The sequence below is a fragment of the Aplosporella prunicola genome (genome assembly GCF_010093885.1).
Source record: "Aplosporella prunicola CBS 121167 unplaced genomic scaffold K452scaffold_13, whole genome shotgun sequence".
NCBI classification, from domain to species: domain Eukaryota; kingdom Fungi; phylum Ascomycota; class Dothideomycetes; order Botryosphaeriales; family Aplosporellaceae; genus Aplosporella; species Aplosporella prunicola.
In genome coordinates, this window is record NW_022983541.1 from 885831 (window position 1) to 899414 (window position 13584).

Sequence of the window (13584 nt, forward strand, 5' to 3'; positions counted from 1 at the left end):
CATTGAATTCGTAGACAAAGCATTCTCACTTACAGTAAATACTCGTTATGTCGTAGCGAATGGATAAATATACAAACAGAGATAAAATGAGATGATATGAAATAAACCCAGACACTTTTAGCGGTTTAACCTTAAAACCCATGTCTGGCATACAAAATCCTAAGACTCAAAAATAAACATGCTTTTCCCGAGTCCTGACTGTACTAAATGCAGACAGTCTCTTCATTGAAACGTCGGATGTACTGGACTTTTCTCTCAAAGACATCCTGCTTATCCAGATACACACAATGATAGAATATCAAAGTAGCTACTCGAGCATTATGCTGCTGATCAACCGACGACCGGATTAGTTCATAGTAGCTGGTCTGTGGCCGAGAGCAGTCATGCTTGACATACCTTGAACGCTAATTGACGATCCAATCAACCTAAATTGATTGTTCTATCTTGTACATACGAAGTACAAGGGGCATCTCCTTGTCGCCAACGCTTGGTTTGGCACGTCACCATGCAACACGAAAAGTAGGAGGTGCACGAACAAGACTCATCAAACAGAGACGCACGCCCTGCCCCTTCTCTCCAAAATAGCACAAGCACACGACGAGAGAGCAATCGGAGTTCCCCGCGCGGACGGAAAAATCACGGATCAAAAAAAGCAAAGCATCCAGAGCAGACGGCGCGCAGGTACCCGGCCAGGTGACAACGAAGAACCTTCCTTAATCCTTGCCCCGCAAGGCCCCATCTCCACACCGCCACGCTCTCAAGCCTCAAAGCAGTGAGACCCCGAGCCCCGGCCGGTGACGTTAAAGGGACAGAGATCCGCGCGGCCAACCCCCCAATCGAGCAGGCCAGAGGCAGGCCGTGCGAAAGTGCATCGACGCAGGCGGTAAAGCAGCAAAACAAGGTCGTCCGCGGAGATGTCGAATCCTACGCGGCTCTCGTAGCTCTTGCCGAAGCGCTGAAGCTCGCTGCGTCACACACATAGTGATGAAGCAGACGGGCGGGAAGGCGGTGCACGGGGCACCGAATCAAAGCGCATGAAGGCGGGCGGCGCAGCGCTTGTCAATGCCATGCAGCACGTGGCGAGCGGGGCCCGCCGTGACCCTGAGAGATCTCGAAGCACGTTCCCGGAATTCAAAGTTCAAACTGCAGACGCAGTGCCCGGTGTCTGGCACGAGAGTCGAAACAAAGCAGGGCAAAGCGAGCGCGCCCGAACCGCGTCTGGAAGGTGCTTGATCGGAGCAGGGCCCAGCAAGCGTGTGTGGGCAGACAACCGCGAGACGAGACCACCCCCCGACAACAACAACAACAACTCAACCATTAACCACACACCACACACGGCACGGCGCCGCGTCTCTCCTCCGCACGGCTGCCCCCGCGCCCTCATCGTCGGGCTGCCACGAGGGCGGCAAGGATGTCGACCGCGCAGCCATTCCGCGCCCTCCAAGGCCCAATTCCAGACCGCAGGGCCAGATTGCGGCGTAGCACGCGGCAGGCGGTCGAGGTTCGGCCCGCGCGAGTCACGATGTCTAGGTTGCATCCTCATTCCGGCGGAATTAGACATCGTCATCGGCGTCATAGGTATCAACCTCTCAACGTCGTCGTTTGTTGGCGTTGAACCGTCGGAATTCGGAAGAGGCACCTCGCGCCAATCTAATCACTCAATCTGGCCGACAAAGGAGGCCCTGTTGATCTCGACCCACGACCCACGACCCACGCCGCGACGCCGGCACACCCTGCTGGGCTGACTCGGGGGTGGACCCCCAAATGCGGCGCTTTTTCCGCTCGCTGCATGAACCCCCGATCCGACACCACGGCGACCTGGAGTCCGGGCGATTGGATTGGGGAGCACGAGCGAGCGGGGGGGCCCTGCTCGTGCATTCTTCAAGATGATCGATCAGCAACGGCTGCTTCGTCTGAATGATGCTCGTCGCAGATGGCTCGCTCGCTCGCTCATCTGTCGGCAAGAGAGAGAGAGCGGCAGAGCGGGAACTGTCAAAGAACCGTTCCCTGCGCAAATTCACTCGCGGCTGCCCGTCCGAGGAGGATCTTCACGACGATCGCCTTATCAACACCTTGGCACTCTCTCCTCTTCAGGCAGTCCGGAACGACCAAGGAAATTCCCGAGTCCGACCAGGGGTTCGTCGAATGTGGTATGGAAGCTGGAAGGTGACCCATGCCCGCCCGCACGCGTGGACGTCGAGCTTCGACGGACGTCGGCATCTAAGACGCCAAAATGGGTCCGTTGCAACTCCCCTATCCACAGCGCATTAAACACTCGTCATCGCGTGCTTTGCCGCCCGCCGAAATCCACCATCATGCCGGGTTTCTGCCGTCGGGCCGGGCTGCGTCGGGTATGGATACGTGACAAATGTTCCAGGGGTATGTATGCTTCTCTTTATGGAATGGTAAATACCATGAAAGATACAGCCTCAATCTTAGGTTTTTGTCTTGTTGCTGCACCCGTGCGTCTGTAGTTGTGGCATCCGCCACTTCGCGAGGATTCGTGCACCGAGACACCCATAGACGCGTTCGCGCCTTTGGCAGAACCTTTGAGCATTCGATAGGAGCAGCTCTCGGTGAGAGATGGATTGGAGGCATTATAGGTCTGCTCGTAAGCTATTCTCGATAACTTTTGTAGTAAGAAGGATAACTATTTGACAGTGGTTCTGCAAGACGCGACTTTAGACGTCTCTCAGGGTCCATACTAAATGTTCGCAAACACGTCAAACATCTACTCAGCATCGAACGTTTCGCCACACCACACCCTCTCCTGCGCGACTGCTAAGAATACGCTAAGCACCTCTCATCGTCCCTATTTTTCTTATATTATTCCAGCCAGTCTATTTTCTCTTTCACTTATGACTGCTGGGCGAAGTGCCCGATGGCAGCTGCGCGTGATGATCACGTGGATGTTGCGCTAAAACTCTTGGCCAAAAGCTCCGCCTCTTCGTGGGCGACGGCGTCTCACCTCAAACCATCACCCACCACCTTGCATCTCCGTCGCCATCACCATGTCGTGGCGCAATCAGGGCATTACCGGTTCCAACAACATCCCGTTGGGCAATCGCCGCCGCTTCGGCAGCGAGTCTGGCCAGGGCGAAAGCGATGGCTACGATCCATCTGCGCCCGCGACGGGTTTGACCGACATGGGCACTAAGCGGGGTCGCAGCCCCGTTCGTGGTAAGTTCGACACAAGCCCCTCCCTTCGCTCTGTTCGGTGTATTGACGCGCGTAGCAGAGCTCAACCCTGACGGCACGCGCAAGCGCAAGAAGCGGAATCGGTGGGGCGATGCCTCGGACAACAAGGCCGCTGGCCTCATGGGCTTGACGACCGCCATCACGGCGCACATGACTGCTGAGCAGCTGGAGGCTTATACTTTGCACTTGCGCATCGAAGAAATCAGCCAAAAGCTGAGGATCAACGACGTTGTGCCAGCCGACGGTGACAGGTCGCCGTCGCCCCCGCCGCAGTATGACAACTTCGGTCGTCGTGTCAACACCCGCGAATACCGTTACCGCAAGCGCCTCGAGGACGAGCGCCACAAGCTGATTGAGAAGGCCATGAAGGTCATTCCCAACTACCATCCGCCATCTGACTACAGGCGTCCCACAAAGACCCAAGAGAAGGTCTATGTTCCGGTCAACGACTACCCGGAGATTAACTTCAGTATGATTGCTAACCCTCGATTTCTAACCTCTAACATCTGCCCATTCTTATCATTTCTTTCAAAGTCTGCGACACTACTTGTGCGCAGCGTTGCTCTCTGCACTAACACATTTCACTCACCTTGCATAACTTACGGAATATTTGACTGACTCTAGCTTTTCTTTGCTACTAACAGTTGGACTTCTTATCGGACCCCGTGGAAACACCCTCAAGAAAATGGAGTCTGAGTCTGGCGCCAAAATTGCCATTCGTGGCAAGGGCTCCGTGAAGGAAGGAAAGGGTCGGTCTGACGCTGCTCACACCAGCAACCAGGAAGAAGACCTGCATTGTTTGATCATGGCCGACACGGAGGAGAAGGTCAACAAGGCGAAGAAGTTGATTCACAACGTCATCGAGACTGTAAGTGCTTGTCCCTTGTCCCTCATGGTGTCAAATTTAACACATTCCTTAGGCTGCTTCTATCCCCGAAGGCCAGAACGAACTCAAGCGCAACCAACTTCGTGAACTCGCCGCTCTCAACGGTACCCTCCGTGACGACGAAAACCAGGCATGCCAGAACTGTGGTCAAATCGGTCATCGCAAGTACGACTGTCCCGAGCAGCGTAATTTCACCGCCAACATCATCTGTCGTGTCTGTGGTAACGCTGGCCATATGGCTCGCGATTGCCCTGACCGGCAACGTGGAGCAAGCTGGCGCAACGCCGGTCCCAGGCCTGGCGCAGGCGATGCTGTCGATCGCGAGTACGAAGCGCTTATGTCCGAACTTGGTGGTGGCGGGGCTCCGGCTGCCATCGGTGGGAGCGCTCCTCAGCAACGTATCGAAGCTGGCCCTGGCGGATACGAGGCGGATGGCTATGGCAACGACCGCGACATGAAGCCTTGGCAACGTGGCCCGACCGGTGGTCCGGCTCCCTGGCATCAACCTCGCCGCGATCGCGAAGACCGCGACAGCGGCTCGGCTCCTCCTTGGGCTGCCGGTGGTGGTCGCAGTGGCAGCGAAAGTTACGGCTATGGTGGCGCTCCCGGAGGCTACGGTGCCCCTCCTGCGGCGCCCGGCGCGGCACCCTGGCAAACGGGCGCTGCTGCCCCTCCCCCGCCTCCGGGTGGACAGTCTTATGGCTACGGCTACCCCGGAGGATATGGCGACCAAGCCGCAGCTTACGGTGCTCCGCCGGGCATGCCCGCCCCGCCTCCTGGCATGCCCGGCATGTTTGCCGGATACGGAGCCGCAGGCAGCCCGCCGCCCCCGCCGCCTCCTGGCGATGCTCCTCCGCCACCGCCTCCCGGTGATCAGCCTCCTCCACCCCCTCCCGGTGCTTGAGTAGGTGACAAACATGAAGATGAAAGTGCACGTCGTTGTAGGAAGCTTTGTTAGGTCGCGGCAAAAATTGACTGTCGATTCCTTAACTTACTAGGTTTCACGGGCATGGATAGGTAGTAAGGGACGATCGGGATAGGCACCGGTTGTACGAATACAGCAGATATCTTTGAAGCATAACCTAGCTACGAATTTCACCATCTTTCACCCTTAGACTTGTAGACTTGCCACTGCTCGTAGAGTATGAGTAGGCATCATCTGGTGTCGGGGTGGTAGATTCGTATTTAACTAGCAGGGGTGTTTTTCCGGCGGTAGCCTGTTCAGGTATACTCTAAGCTCTTATAAGTAAGCGATACGAAGGTTTATCCGGAATATTTTGTCAGCTATCTTTAAAATCACTAGCGACTGCCTAAGTAGGTTACCGCCGGAAAATTATCCCTGCTAGCTAAATACGAATCTACCACCCCGACAATCCATAGGCAACGTCTGTCACAGCCAAGCGAGATTCACCACCTAAAAACATGATAACACTTGTACAGAGTAGAAACGAAACGCAGTTCAGATTTTTGCGGCATACGTATAAAGCTCTTCACTCAAACTCACAACCCAGGCTCGTAGCTAGGCAAGGGGGTGTTCAATTAGGACTACCTATAACCAACCCGCTCTAGAAGACAGGTCAAGGAATACTTTTTGCAACTCAGGGCGGCCCTGCCATGACATTGCATTGGTCGGTACACCATCACACACAGCAGGCAGACGACGAGCAGGTCCGCCCATCACGGCAAGTACGCTCGATTCCCTCTTAATCACCAACGTCAACCGTCGTCAACGATAATCGTCCCAGTCGCCGGCGACAGTGACAAACTCGGTCTGGCCCCAGTCGTAGTAGGGGTCGAGCGTGTCGTCGAACAGGTCGTCCTTGCCCCAGTCCGTCTCCGGGCCCTCTCGCCAGACGCCGTCTTCGGGGCCCGTCCATTCGCTGCTGTACGTGAAGATCGTCTGCTCGGCGCAGCACGTCTTGCAGCCCTGGTTGTTGCGGGGCGGGTTAGTGTGGTGTTGTGAAGAGGCAGGAATGGGGAAGAACGAGAAGAATAAGATAATGACCCTAGGGTAAGACGGGAAGACTTACTTCGACTTCCACATTCAACTACCGTACACGTCAGCAAGCTGCACCTTGTTCCCACGTACGGAAAAGAATACAGAGAGAGAGAGAGAGAGAGAGAGAGAGAACAGCGAGGGAGCAGCACAAAGCTTACCCAGTCCACGCCACACTCGATATCAAATTCCATACAAACTGCCCAGCACGTCGAGAACATCTTGTCGTTACTCTTGATGTCCCACCATCTCTGATCGGGGAGATACTCGGTCCAGAGTTTCCGGGGGTACATGCCCGTGTACGTCGTTACCTTGGGCATTTCCGTCAAGGCGCGGGCGGTGCTCAAGGGGACCAGGAGCCCTAGAAGCGCGAGGGCGCGCTGTCCTAGCATGATGCTTGGAGTTGGATCCCAATGCTTGTCTGAGACTGCAGAGGTTGTTGGTGGCTGCAGAGGAAATATGGTCGCTACTTAGCCGGTATTTATACTTGTGCTTATAGGCAGGTGCTGGTCTGTGTGCTGGAGAACCACTGCTGGTATTTCTACACTGCTGTCTTCATCGGAAACGGTTGCTCCACACTAAAATGATGGATGATGAATCAACCACCTATAAAAAATATACCCTTAACAAAGTACAGCTTACACTACCGCCTACTCCGCCCCCATCTCCCTCCGCCACCACCAGCCCTGGAATTCTTGTTCTTAATCTTCAGCCTGCGGAAGTTCGCGTGCGCCGTCGCGCCAATCTTGCGCGCCGCCTTCTTGACAATATTTTCTTCCTTATTTTCCTCCTTCTGTGCACCGTTTGTCTTGCTCTTTACCGTGGTAGTGGTTTCCGGCTTAGTCTGCGGTTTCTTCTTACTCGCTTGTGCCTCGTCATCGTAGTCGCTGCCGTGGTCCAATTCTTCCCCATCAGGAATGGTCGCACTGTCTGACTCGTCGTCTTGGTCCAAGCGCGTAGCATGCTGCAGCTGCGTCTCGGGCACGACCGAGGTCTCGTCGTCATGCACCTCGTCGCCCTCTTCTGCGCTTTCGTCATCACCATCGGAGGCAGCGGGCGCTGCCGAGGGTTGTGACTGCGGACGCGTGCGGACGGGCCTCATGATGACGCGCTTGGTCTGGCGCTTCTGGCCGCGCTTCTTCCACGCCTTGCGCGGCTGTTGGCCGTCATTTTCTGCGTCGCTGGCTTCGTCCGTGTCGGAGAGGTTTTCGCCGTCGGCGCCGAGTTTCATGGTGGCCTGGCTGTCTGCGACGAGTACGTCCGTGGCCTTTCTCTTGGGCATGGGCAGGTCTTCTGCCTCTGCTTCTAATTCCCTAAGGGCTTCCTCATCATCGTCGTAGTCGGGCTCCTCCTGCTGTCTTTGGGCTTCCTGTCGCTGCAGTTCCTCTTGCTCCTTCTTCTTGTCCTTTTCCATCTCCTTCTTCCGTTCTTGCAAGATGGTGCTAAAGCTTCGGATGAAGCTCCTGGGTTTCCTCGGCTTAGGGCTCAAAGGCACATCCTCCGCCACAGTCTCAAGTGTCCTAAAGTCTCTCCGCAGGAACATCGGAGTGGCTTGGCCCCTGGAAGACGGCGTGCCCTGCTCATCGCCACGCTTCCGTTTCATGGGCGTCGCGAATTGGTCCAGAAAATTACGTTTGCCCTCAGAGACGGGTGTGCGGCTGAAGAGCCGGCCGCTCTGAAGGAGCTCATCGTCAGTGTAGGAGGAGGTGGCTTTCTGCGGTGTGCGCAGCGTATTGGCCTCGATGTCGCCAAGAACGGTGCGCGGCTTGCTTGGGCTTTCGGTCGGGAGCAGGTCGAAGATTCCTAACACAATACCGTCCTTTTGCGGCGTGGGGCCAAGCATGAGCTTGGCGTGGGACGGGGAGAAAAGCTTTGACGCGGAGAGGAGTTTTTCTTGCACGCTTGGCCGGTTGGCAGAGTGTCGGGTAGGTGTGGCGACCGGTATGCTCGAGGCCGTCTTTACTTTCTTGGTGGGAGTCTCTGACGTCGGAAGGGTGGCGGAGGCTTTGCGCTTGGGCGAGGCAGGCTGGTCAGGTTTGCTGGGGGCTTTGGTCTTGCCGTCGAGGATGTCGCGGAGCTTGTTGTATTCCTTGTACTTGGATGCTGCAACACCATGTTAGCCAGGTTTGCCTTGGTCTGCATTCATGCAGTCGTACCGATGCTCGCGTTCACTTTTATGTCACCGCGTCCTGCCTTGCGGCCTCCGTTGGCGGCAGCGAACTGCTTCTCCCAGGTCTTCAATTCGGCACGGACGGCACCGCAGCGGGTACTCAGGTCGGAGTTGGCAGTCATGGTTACGGTGGCCATGGCGGGTGGCAGTGGAGCGGGAGAGGGGTATACGGAGTGACGGAGTAAGCGTCAGTCTCGACGCGGGTGCAAGACGCGCGTGGGTCGCGTCGCGCTCATCTCAAACAAATACCGCAGTTCTGCCGGCTGACACCAAGGTTCCCTCTGACGGTCCGGGCGTGATACGTTACAAACAACCTCGCGCAATACGGACGACTACAATACCACCGTACATTATCCAGAGCTCCGAGCTCCCGGCGTGTGCCGACTGCCGCCTTGCTTTGCCGTCAATGCTCGGCCGGGGACAGTCCGGAAGACCAGCACTGACCAGTACCACTGACCCGCCAACGCACGCTCGAAGGCAAGCCTGTGCCCACATGTCTGTAAGGGCAAGCGCCAAGTTCAGTCCAAAAGTCCAAGACTCCATCGCGAAGCTTGGACCCGTAGAGCATGGACCGTTTCACTTGGTGGTCTAGATGATCAGATAAGTGGATGGGATGGATCATGATGACTCCTCAATGTTCCATACTTGCCATCTCTGGCCTCTTGCAATGGTCAGAAGGTACGTAGGTGTTTTTATGATAGCTTCACGTCTCACCACGAGCGCAGGCTCAGAATTCAAGAAGTAAACCAAAGGAAGCGTTTAATATATCCATAGGAGCATATTATAGGTGTGATTGCATTATCTTTTTGTCTAAATCTATAGTGATTTAATGCATTCGCTTCAGTAAAGTATCATGTAGCCGTAGTAAGCCGCGAATCTCGCTAGGTATATTCTAAATGCAGAAACACATCCCATCCTTCTTCCTCCCAATCACTCTTACACTACTATGCACATGGACTGAACCTATCTAAGCCGTGCCATTGCTGCCAAAGCCGCCAGTGCTACCGAAGCCACCCGCACCGCGAACAGTGTCCTCCAGCTTCTCGACGACGGCGACCTCAGCCATGACACACTTCTCAATGACGAGCTGGGCGATGCGGTCGCCCTGCTTAACAGGAAAGTCCTTATCGTCGAGGTTGGAAAGAAGGACGCCAACCGGGCCGCGGTAATCTGCGTCAATAACGCCAGCAAGAGTGTCGATGCCATGCTTGTAAGCAAGACCGGAGCGGGGCGCGATGCGGCCGTCTGGAGGTAGGAAGAGCAGTCAGCTTGATTTAGGTTTGTCTGCAGCTTAAACAAACGAAGGGTGACGTACAGGTTCCCGCAGGGACGGAGATCTTGATATCAGTCGGGACAAGAGCCCACTTGCGCGCGGGGATCATAGTGTCAGCGGAGGCATAGAGGTCATGGCCAGCGGCGAAGGGGGAGCCCTTGGTTGGGGCGCGCGCTCCTGGAGAAAGCAGCTCGATCTGCAGCGTGGTGCTCTCCGGAGCGGGTGCCGCGCGTGCGGTGCTACTAGACATGGCGAGGGGCGTTGGGGTCGCGGTGCCGGATTCGTCGCCGGCGGCAAGGCTGGCGCTGGCGGCAGAGGGAACTGCTGCGGGCAACGAGGGTTCCGGCTCGATGTTGCGGCTGCGCTTGGGGTGCGGGGAGGCAGGGAGGGAGGGTGGTTCGTGTTCAATGGCGGGTGTGGCAGCGACGTTGTTATTGTCGGTGGACATGGTGCGTTTTGGTGGTTCAGATGGGAATTGAAATTGTACTGACAGGCGACGCGTAGAGACGCGTGGGTGCGCGTCACAGCCCAGCTGGCAGAACAACGCGCGCCACGTGACAGGGCGTCTGAGGCGGACAACGGAGCCGTAGAACATTAACGTTGTTCGAGAATCGAGCTGTTACCGGACCTATTCACTCGCAGAAAACTTTATAGCTGCACTTGAAAGCGACCTGAGAATCCTCGAAGCTAAATGGTTACCGCCGAAAGCCAACCGCTCAGAGAAACTGTGCAGATGCGCGCGCCTTAGGTTTTGAGGAGACTAATCATTTACTGATAATGAATATCAAAAAACTGTGTTTGCCCAACGTCGAAAGACTTGAATTGAAGTTGTCGACGGAGATGGTTTATCTTATCATCCACGTGATCTCGATCTCAACGGCCCAGGGACCCCCGGCGTTCGGGGAAGACACCAAGCCACCTAGCTTCACAAGCTCCAGATCCCCCCCTTCACAAACCCAGTCGCTCCTTAACCCGCCAATTGAACCTCCATACACCTTTCCACAATGGCCGGCGACAAGTACTCTGTTCTTCTGCCTACCTACAATGAGCGCCGCAACCTCCCCATTATCGTCTGGTTGCTGAACAAGACCTTTACTGAGCAGTACGTCTCCTCTACCCCTCAGCCTAGGAGTGCCCAGCAGACGAATCGCGACATGGTTCTGCCAGTTTTCACCGCTGGACTCGCTGACCTGTCGCGATTCACCTACCGGGTGGCCAGCCCTCCCTGGATGGAACGACCCCACTAATAAGGCTATAGCAACCTCGACTGGGAAGTCATCATTGTCGACGATGGCTCGCCCGACGGCACTCAAGAGGTCGCCAAGCAGCTCGAGAAGGCGTACGGCTCCAACCACATTCAACTGAGGGCGCGCGCGGGCAAGCTGGGCCTGGGCACGGCCTACGTCCACGGCCTGCAGTTCGCGAAGGGCAACTATGTCATCATCATGGACGCCGACTTCAGTCACCACCCCAAGTTCATCGCCGAGATGGTCAAGGTGCAGAAGGTACGCAACTACGACATCGTCACCGGCACGCGCTACGCCGGCAATGGCGGCGTCTTCGGTTGGGACCTCAAGCGCAAGTTTGTCAGTCGCGGCGCCAACCTCTTCGCCGACACCCTACTGCGCCCCGGCGTTAGCGATCTCACCGGTAGCTTCAGGCTGTACAAGAAAGAGGTCCTGGCCAAGGTCATCACCAGCACCGAGAGCAAGGGCTATACTTTCCAGATGGAGATGATGGTTAGGGCCAAGGCTATGGGCTTCTCGGTCGCCGAGGTGCCCATCACCTTCGTGGACCGTCTGTACGGAGAGAGCAAGCTGGGTGGTGATGAGATCGTCGAGTACGCCAAGGGTGTGCTTTCCCTCTGGCTTAAGGTCTAGAGAGAGTTCCCACTGGCGATTGTCCGCATTTTGATTGGCGTTGGAGGAACAGGCGGTATATCAAGGTACATGGTGTAGGCGCATCGGAGTGGAACGGGGCCGTTGTGGAGTAAGTAATGTCAGTGCCGCAGAAAGCTTAGGTTTCAATACTTGTGGAGGCAGCAAATTGCGACTTAGAAGCTCGGCCACAGGCGCCTAATTCCACTCCGATGTGCCTATACATTCTGCAGAAGCTTTTTTTCGGAGAGCGGGCGGTTTCGTCGACACGCGTTTTAACGTACGTATCTGCACGGTTGGACGACGGGAGTGCATGATTGTGTGAAGTAGAGAGGACGCGTACGGAAGCGGCAGTTTCATCGTCGAGGCACGGTGTTACGTACGGATCCACACGACCCGATAACTGGACTTAAGTGCATGGTTGCATGATGTAGAGAGCACGCGCGTGCGAGTGAGTGAGTAATTGATTGTTGATGGTTTGGCAGTGATTACTGATGTGAACGCCCGAGGCTTCGCGCACGGCCCTCACCGCCAAAGGGCCGTAGATTGGAGACGGGTAATAGGTAATAGAATGACAGGGAAAGAAGTGAAGATGAAAGATGAGCAGCGCACGTGGCTCGTCATGTGGTGGATATCGACAAAGGGAAAAAGAGCAAGGAAAAGAAAAGAAAAGAAAAGAGAAAGAGAATATGCCCACGCGAAGGCGCTAGAAATCGAAAAAATAACAGTCCAGGTATCTCGCTTTGAGCTGCACCGCGCGCCATCACCGCCACCCCGGACGCCGAGTCGAATATGTAGAATCAAACATGCCACCTTTTTTTCTTTTGCCCTAGGGAGAAAGGAAGATTCGAAGAAGAAAAATTGCCCATTATACTGCATCATCACCCGATATTCTGTGGTTGTGATGATCTTCTGCCGCCTCTTCGGTTATATGGGTGATTTGCACCGTCTTGTTGATTTGCACACCATTGCAGCTAGTGGCAACGTTCTCTTCCAAGCTGTTGTCATCGCTGTCACAGCGCCAGCTCTTGTCACCGCGACCGGTGACGGTGGTCGTCGTGCCCGAGTAGTCGGGCCGGAGAGTCTCCATACCATGCGCGAAGCTGCCACTGCGGATGTAACCCGCGCGACCTTTAGTCGCGAGGTGGTTGCCTGAGCCCCAGTTGGGAGTGAAAGGCGTGGTGTTGGTGTGCGAGTGAGTGCTGAGACCGGTGCGGTGTAAGAACATTTGGAGCAGCGGCCGCAACGTGGCGATACATGCGGCAGTGATACCGATACCGGGTTCAATCGTCGACCAGATGGCAATGTCGGTTGAGGTCCCTATGGTACAAGATTAGTTTGAAGTGTCATGGTTGATATTCAGGGGCGGCGTACAGAGGAAGTCGTCTGGAGTCTTGAGGCCCTTGATGAACGGAATGCGGACCAGTGTAGCCGTGCTGCCGATGGCCGCGAAGCCCAGGATTCCGACCACTACTATCTTGGTGCGCTTGTTCATGTGCAGATCCCAAACGATGAAGCCCGGGAGAATACCTGAGATTGGAGTCAGCACTGTGGGTTACGCTGCTACGGTCGTGCAATAAACGCACCGAAAGTCCAATCCGCGAATGATGCCAAGGCACTGGCGGCGTACGTGACGTTGGCGACGGTGTCTCTGGGAAGGCAATTGGGGTTGTTTGGCCGGATCGTCCAGAAGGTGTGGACCGGCGTGCACTGAAAGGCGACGACGCACACATAGGCCAAGCCAAAGACAATTGATGCGGCATTAATGACGTGAATGATGACAATGTGCTGCTTGTTGACAGCAATGCGCAGAAGGAAAAGGCCGATGGCAACCTTGAGTGATGTCGAACTCAAAACGTAGAAGATTTCGCAAAGCCACCAGAACTAGAGACGGTTAGCATGCAAGGTTCACAGAAGGCAGGCGGCGCTACGTACGCCTAAGCCTTTGTGGAAGTCGCTTTCGTCCAAGTCATGATAATGTCGGCCGGTGCCATAGTAGACGCCTCCGAGCTGGCAAATCAGGTAGATGGTGAAGCATAGCAGGGCCACGGCCATGGCCCAATCGTCGAGACCCCAACTCTTGAGAAGGATGATTCGGACGTAAACGCGCAGCATGACAGCCAGCCACGACATGGCAAAGAAAAGCACGGCAACGGCCAGGACCTCCTGGCTTCTGTCCTCCAT

The 13584-nt window shown here is 55.7% G+C and overlaps 8 protein-coding genes across 8 annotated transcripts; 4 read left to right on the forward strand and 4 right to left on the reverse strand.

Moving 5' to 3' along the window:
• Nucleotides 1-943: 943 nt before the first annotated feature.
• K452DRAFT_35037 (uncharacterized protein) lies at nucleotides 944-1839 on the forward strand. The gene has a single exon (XM_033545653.1). It carries the CDS (start codon nucleotides 1035-1037, stop codon nucleotides 1743-1745), a length of 711 nt encoding a protein of 236 aa, XP_033397597.1. The 5' UTR covers nucleotides 944-1034; the 3' UTR covers nucleotides 1746-1839.
• On the forward strand, nucleotides 1832-2333 carry K452DRAFT_35021 (uncharacterized protein). The gene has a single exon (XM_033545640.1). It carries the CDS (start codon nucleotides 1918-1920, stop codon nucleotides 2269-2271), a length of 354 nt encoding a protein of 117 aa, XP_033397598.1. The 5' UTR covers nucleotides 1832-1917; the 3' UTR covers nucleotides 2272-2333.
• A 2055-nt stretch (nucleotides 2334-4388) lies between these two features.
• Nucleotides 4389-5158, forward strand: K452DRAFT_287856 (uncharacterized protein). The gene has a single exon (XM_033540548.1). It carries the CDS (start codon nucleotides 4422-4424, stop codon nucleotides 4986-4988), a length of 567 nt encoding a protein of 188 aa, XP_033397599.1. The 5' UTR covers nucleotides 4389-4421; the 3' UTR covers nucleotides 4989-5158.
• A 652-nt stretch (nucleotides 5159-5810) lies between these two features.
• K452DRAFT_333683 (uncharacterized protein) lies at nucleotides 5811-6638 on the reverse strand (the record flags this gene model as incomplete). Its single annotated transcript, XM_033545180.1, has 3 exons — nucleotides 6242-6638; nucleotides 6115-6132; nucleotides 5811-6011 (listed from the first exon to the last, which is right to left on the reverse strand). Exons 1-3 carry the CDS (start codon nucleotides 6470-6472, stop codon nucleotides 5811-5813), a joined length of 450 nt encoding a protein of 149 aa, XP_033397600.1. The 5' UTR covers nucleotides 6473-6638.
• Nucleotides 6527-8415, reverse strand: K452DRAFT_351345 (uncharacterized protein). Its single transcript, XM_033545712.1, has 2 exons — nucleotides 8237-8415; nucleotides 6527-8183 (listed from the first exon to the last, which is right to left on the reverse strand). The coding sequence occupies exons 1-2, from the start codon at nucleotides 8385-8387 to the stop codon at nucleotides 6724-6726; spliced, it is 1611 nt and encodes a 536-aa protein (XP_033397601.1). The 5' UTR covers nucleotides 8388-8415; the 3' UTR covers nucleotides 6527-6723.
• A 691-nt stretch (nucleotides 8416-9106) lies between these two features.
• On the reverse strand, nucleotides 9107-10289 carry K452DRAFT_287858 (uncharacterized protein). The gene is made up of 2 exons (XM_033540549.1): nucleotides 9566-10289; nucleotides 9107-9495 (listed from the first exon to the last, which is right to left on the reverse strand). The coding sequence occupies exons 1-2, from the start codon at nucleotides 9969-9971 to the stop codon at nucleotides 9218-9220; spliced, it is 684 nt and encodes a 227-aa protein (XP_033397602.1). The 5' UTR covers nucleotides 9972-10289; the 3' UTR covers nucleotides 9107-9217.
• A 238-nt stretch (nucleotides 10290-10527) lies between these two features.
• K452DRAFT_228323 (glycosyltransferase family 2 protein) lies at nucleotides 10528-11403 on the forward strand (the record flags this gene model as incomplete). The annotated part of the gene is made up of 2 exons (XM_033536954.1): nucleotides 10528-10625; nucleotides 10782-11403. The coding sequence occupies 2 exons, from the start codon at nucleotides 10528-10530 to the stop codon at nucleotides 11401-11403; spliced, it is 720 nt and encodes a 239-aa protein (XP_033397603.1).
• An 865-nt stretch (nucleotides 11404-12268) lies between these two features.
• K452DRAFT_326918 (uncharacterized protein) lies at nucleotides 12269-13584 on the reverse strand (the record flags this gene model as incomplete). Its single annotated transcript, XM_033544878.1, has 4 exons — nucleotides 12269-12720; nucleotides 12775-12930; nucleotides 12987-13284; nucleotides 13336-13584. The coding sequence occupies 4 exons, from the start codon at nucleotides 13582-13584 to the stop codon at nucleotides 12269-12271; spliced, it is 1155 nt and encodes a 384-aa protein (XP_033397604.1).

Coding starts and splice junctions, on each gene's coding strand:
- K452DRAFT_35037 (XM_033545653.1), top strand. CDS start 1,035: ATGAAGGCGGGCGGCGCAGCGCTTGTCAATGCCATGCAGCACGTGGCG.
- K452DRAFT_35021 (XM_033545640.1), top strand. CDS start 1,918: ATGATGCTCGTCGCAGATGGCTCGCTCGCTCGCTCATCTGTCGGCAAG.
- K452DRAFT_287856 (XM_033540548.1), top strand. CDS start 4,422: ATGTCCGAACTTGGTGGTGGCGGGGCTCCGGCTGCCATCGGTGGGAGC.
- K452DRAFT_351345 (XM_033545712.1), bottom strand. CDS start 8,387: ATGGCCACCGTAACCATGACTGCCAACTCCGACCTGAGTACCCGCTGC. Junction 8,184..8,236: donor AAAAGTGAACGCGAGCATCG/GTACGACTGCAT, acceptor ATGGTGTTGCAG/CATCCAAGTACAAGGAATAC.
- K452DRAFT_287858 (XM_033540549.1), bottom strand. CDS start 9,971: ATGTCCACCGACAATAACAACGTCGCTGCCACACCCGCCATTGAACAC. Junction 9,496..9,565: donor CTCCGTCCCTGCGGGAACCT/GTACGTCACCCT, acceptor TCCTACCTCCAG/ACGGCCGCATCGCGCCCCGC.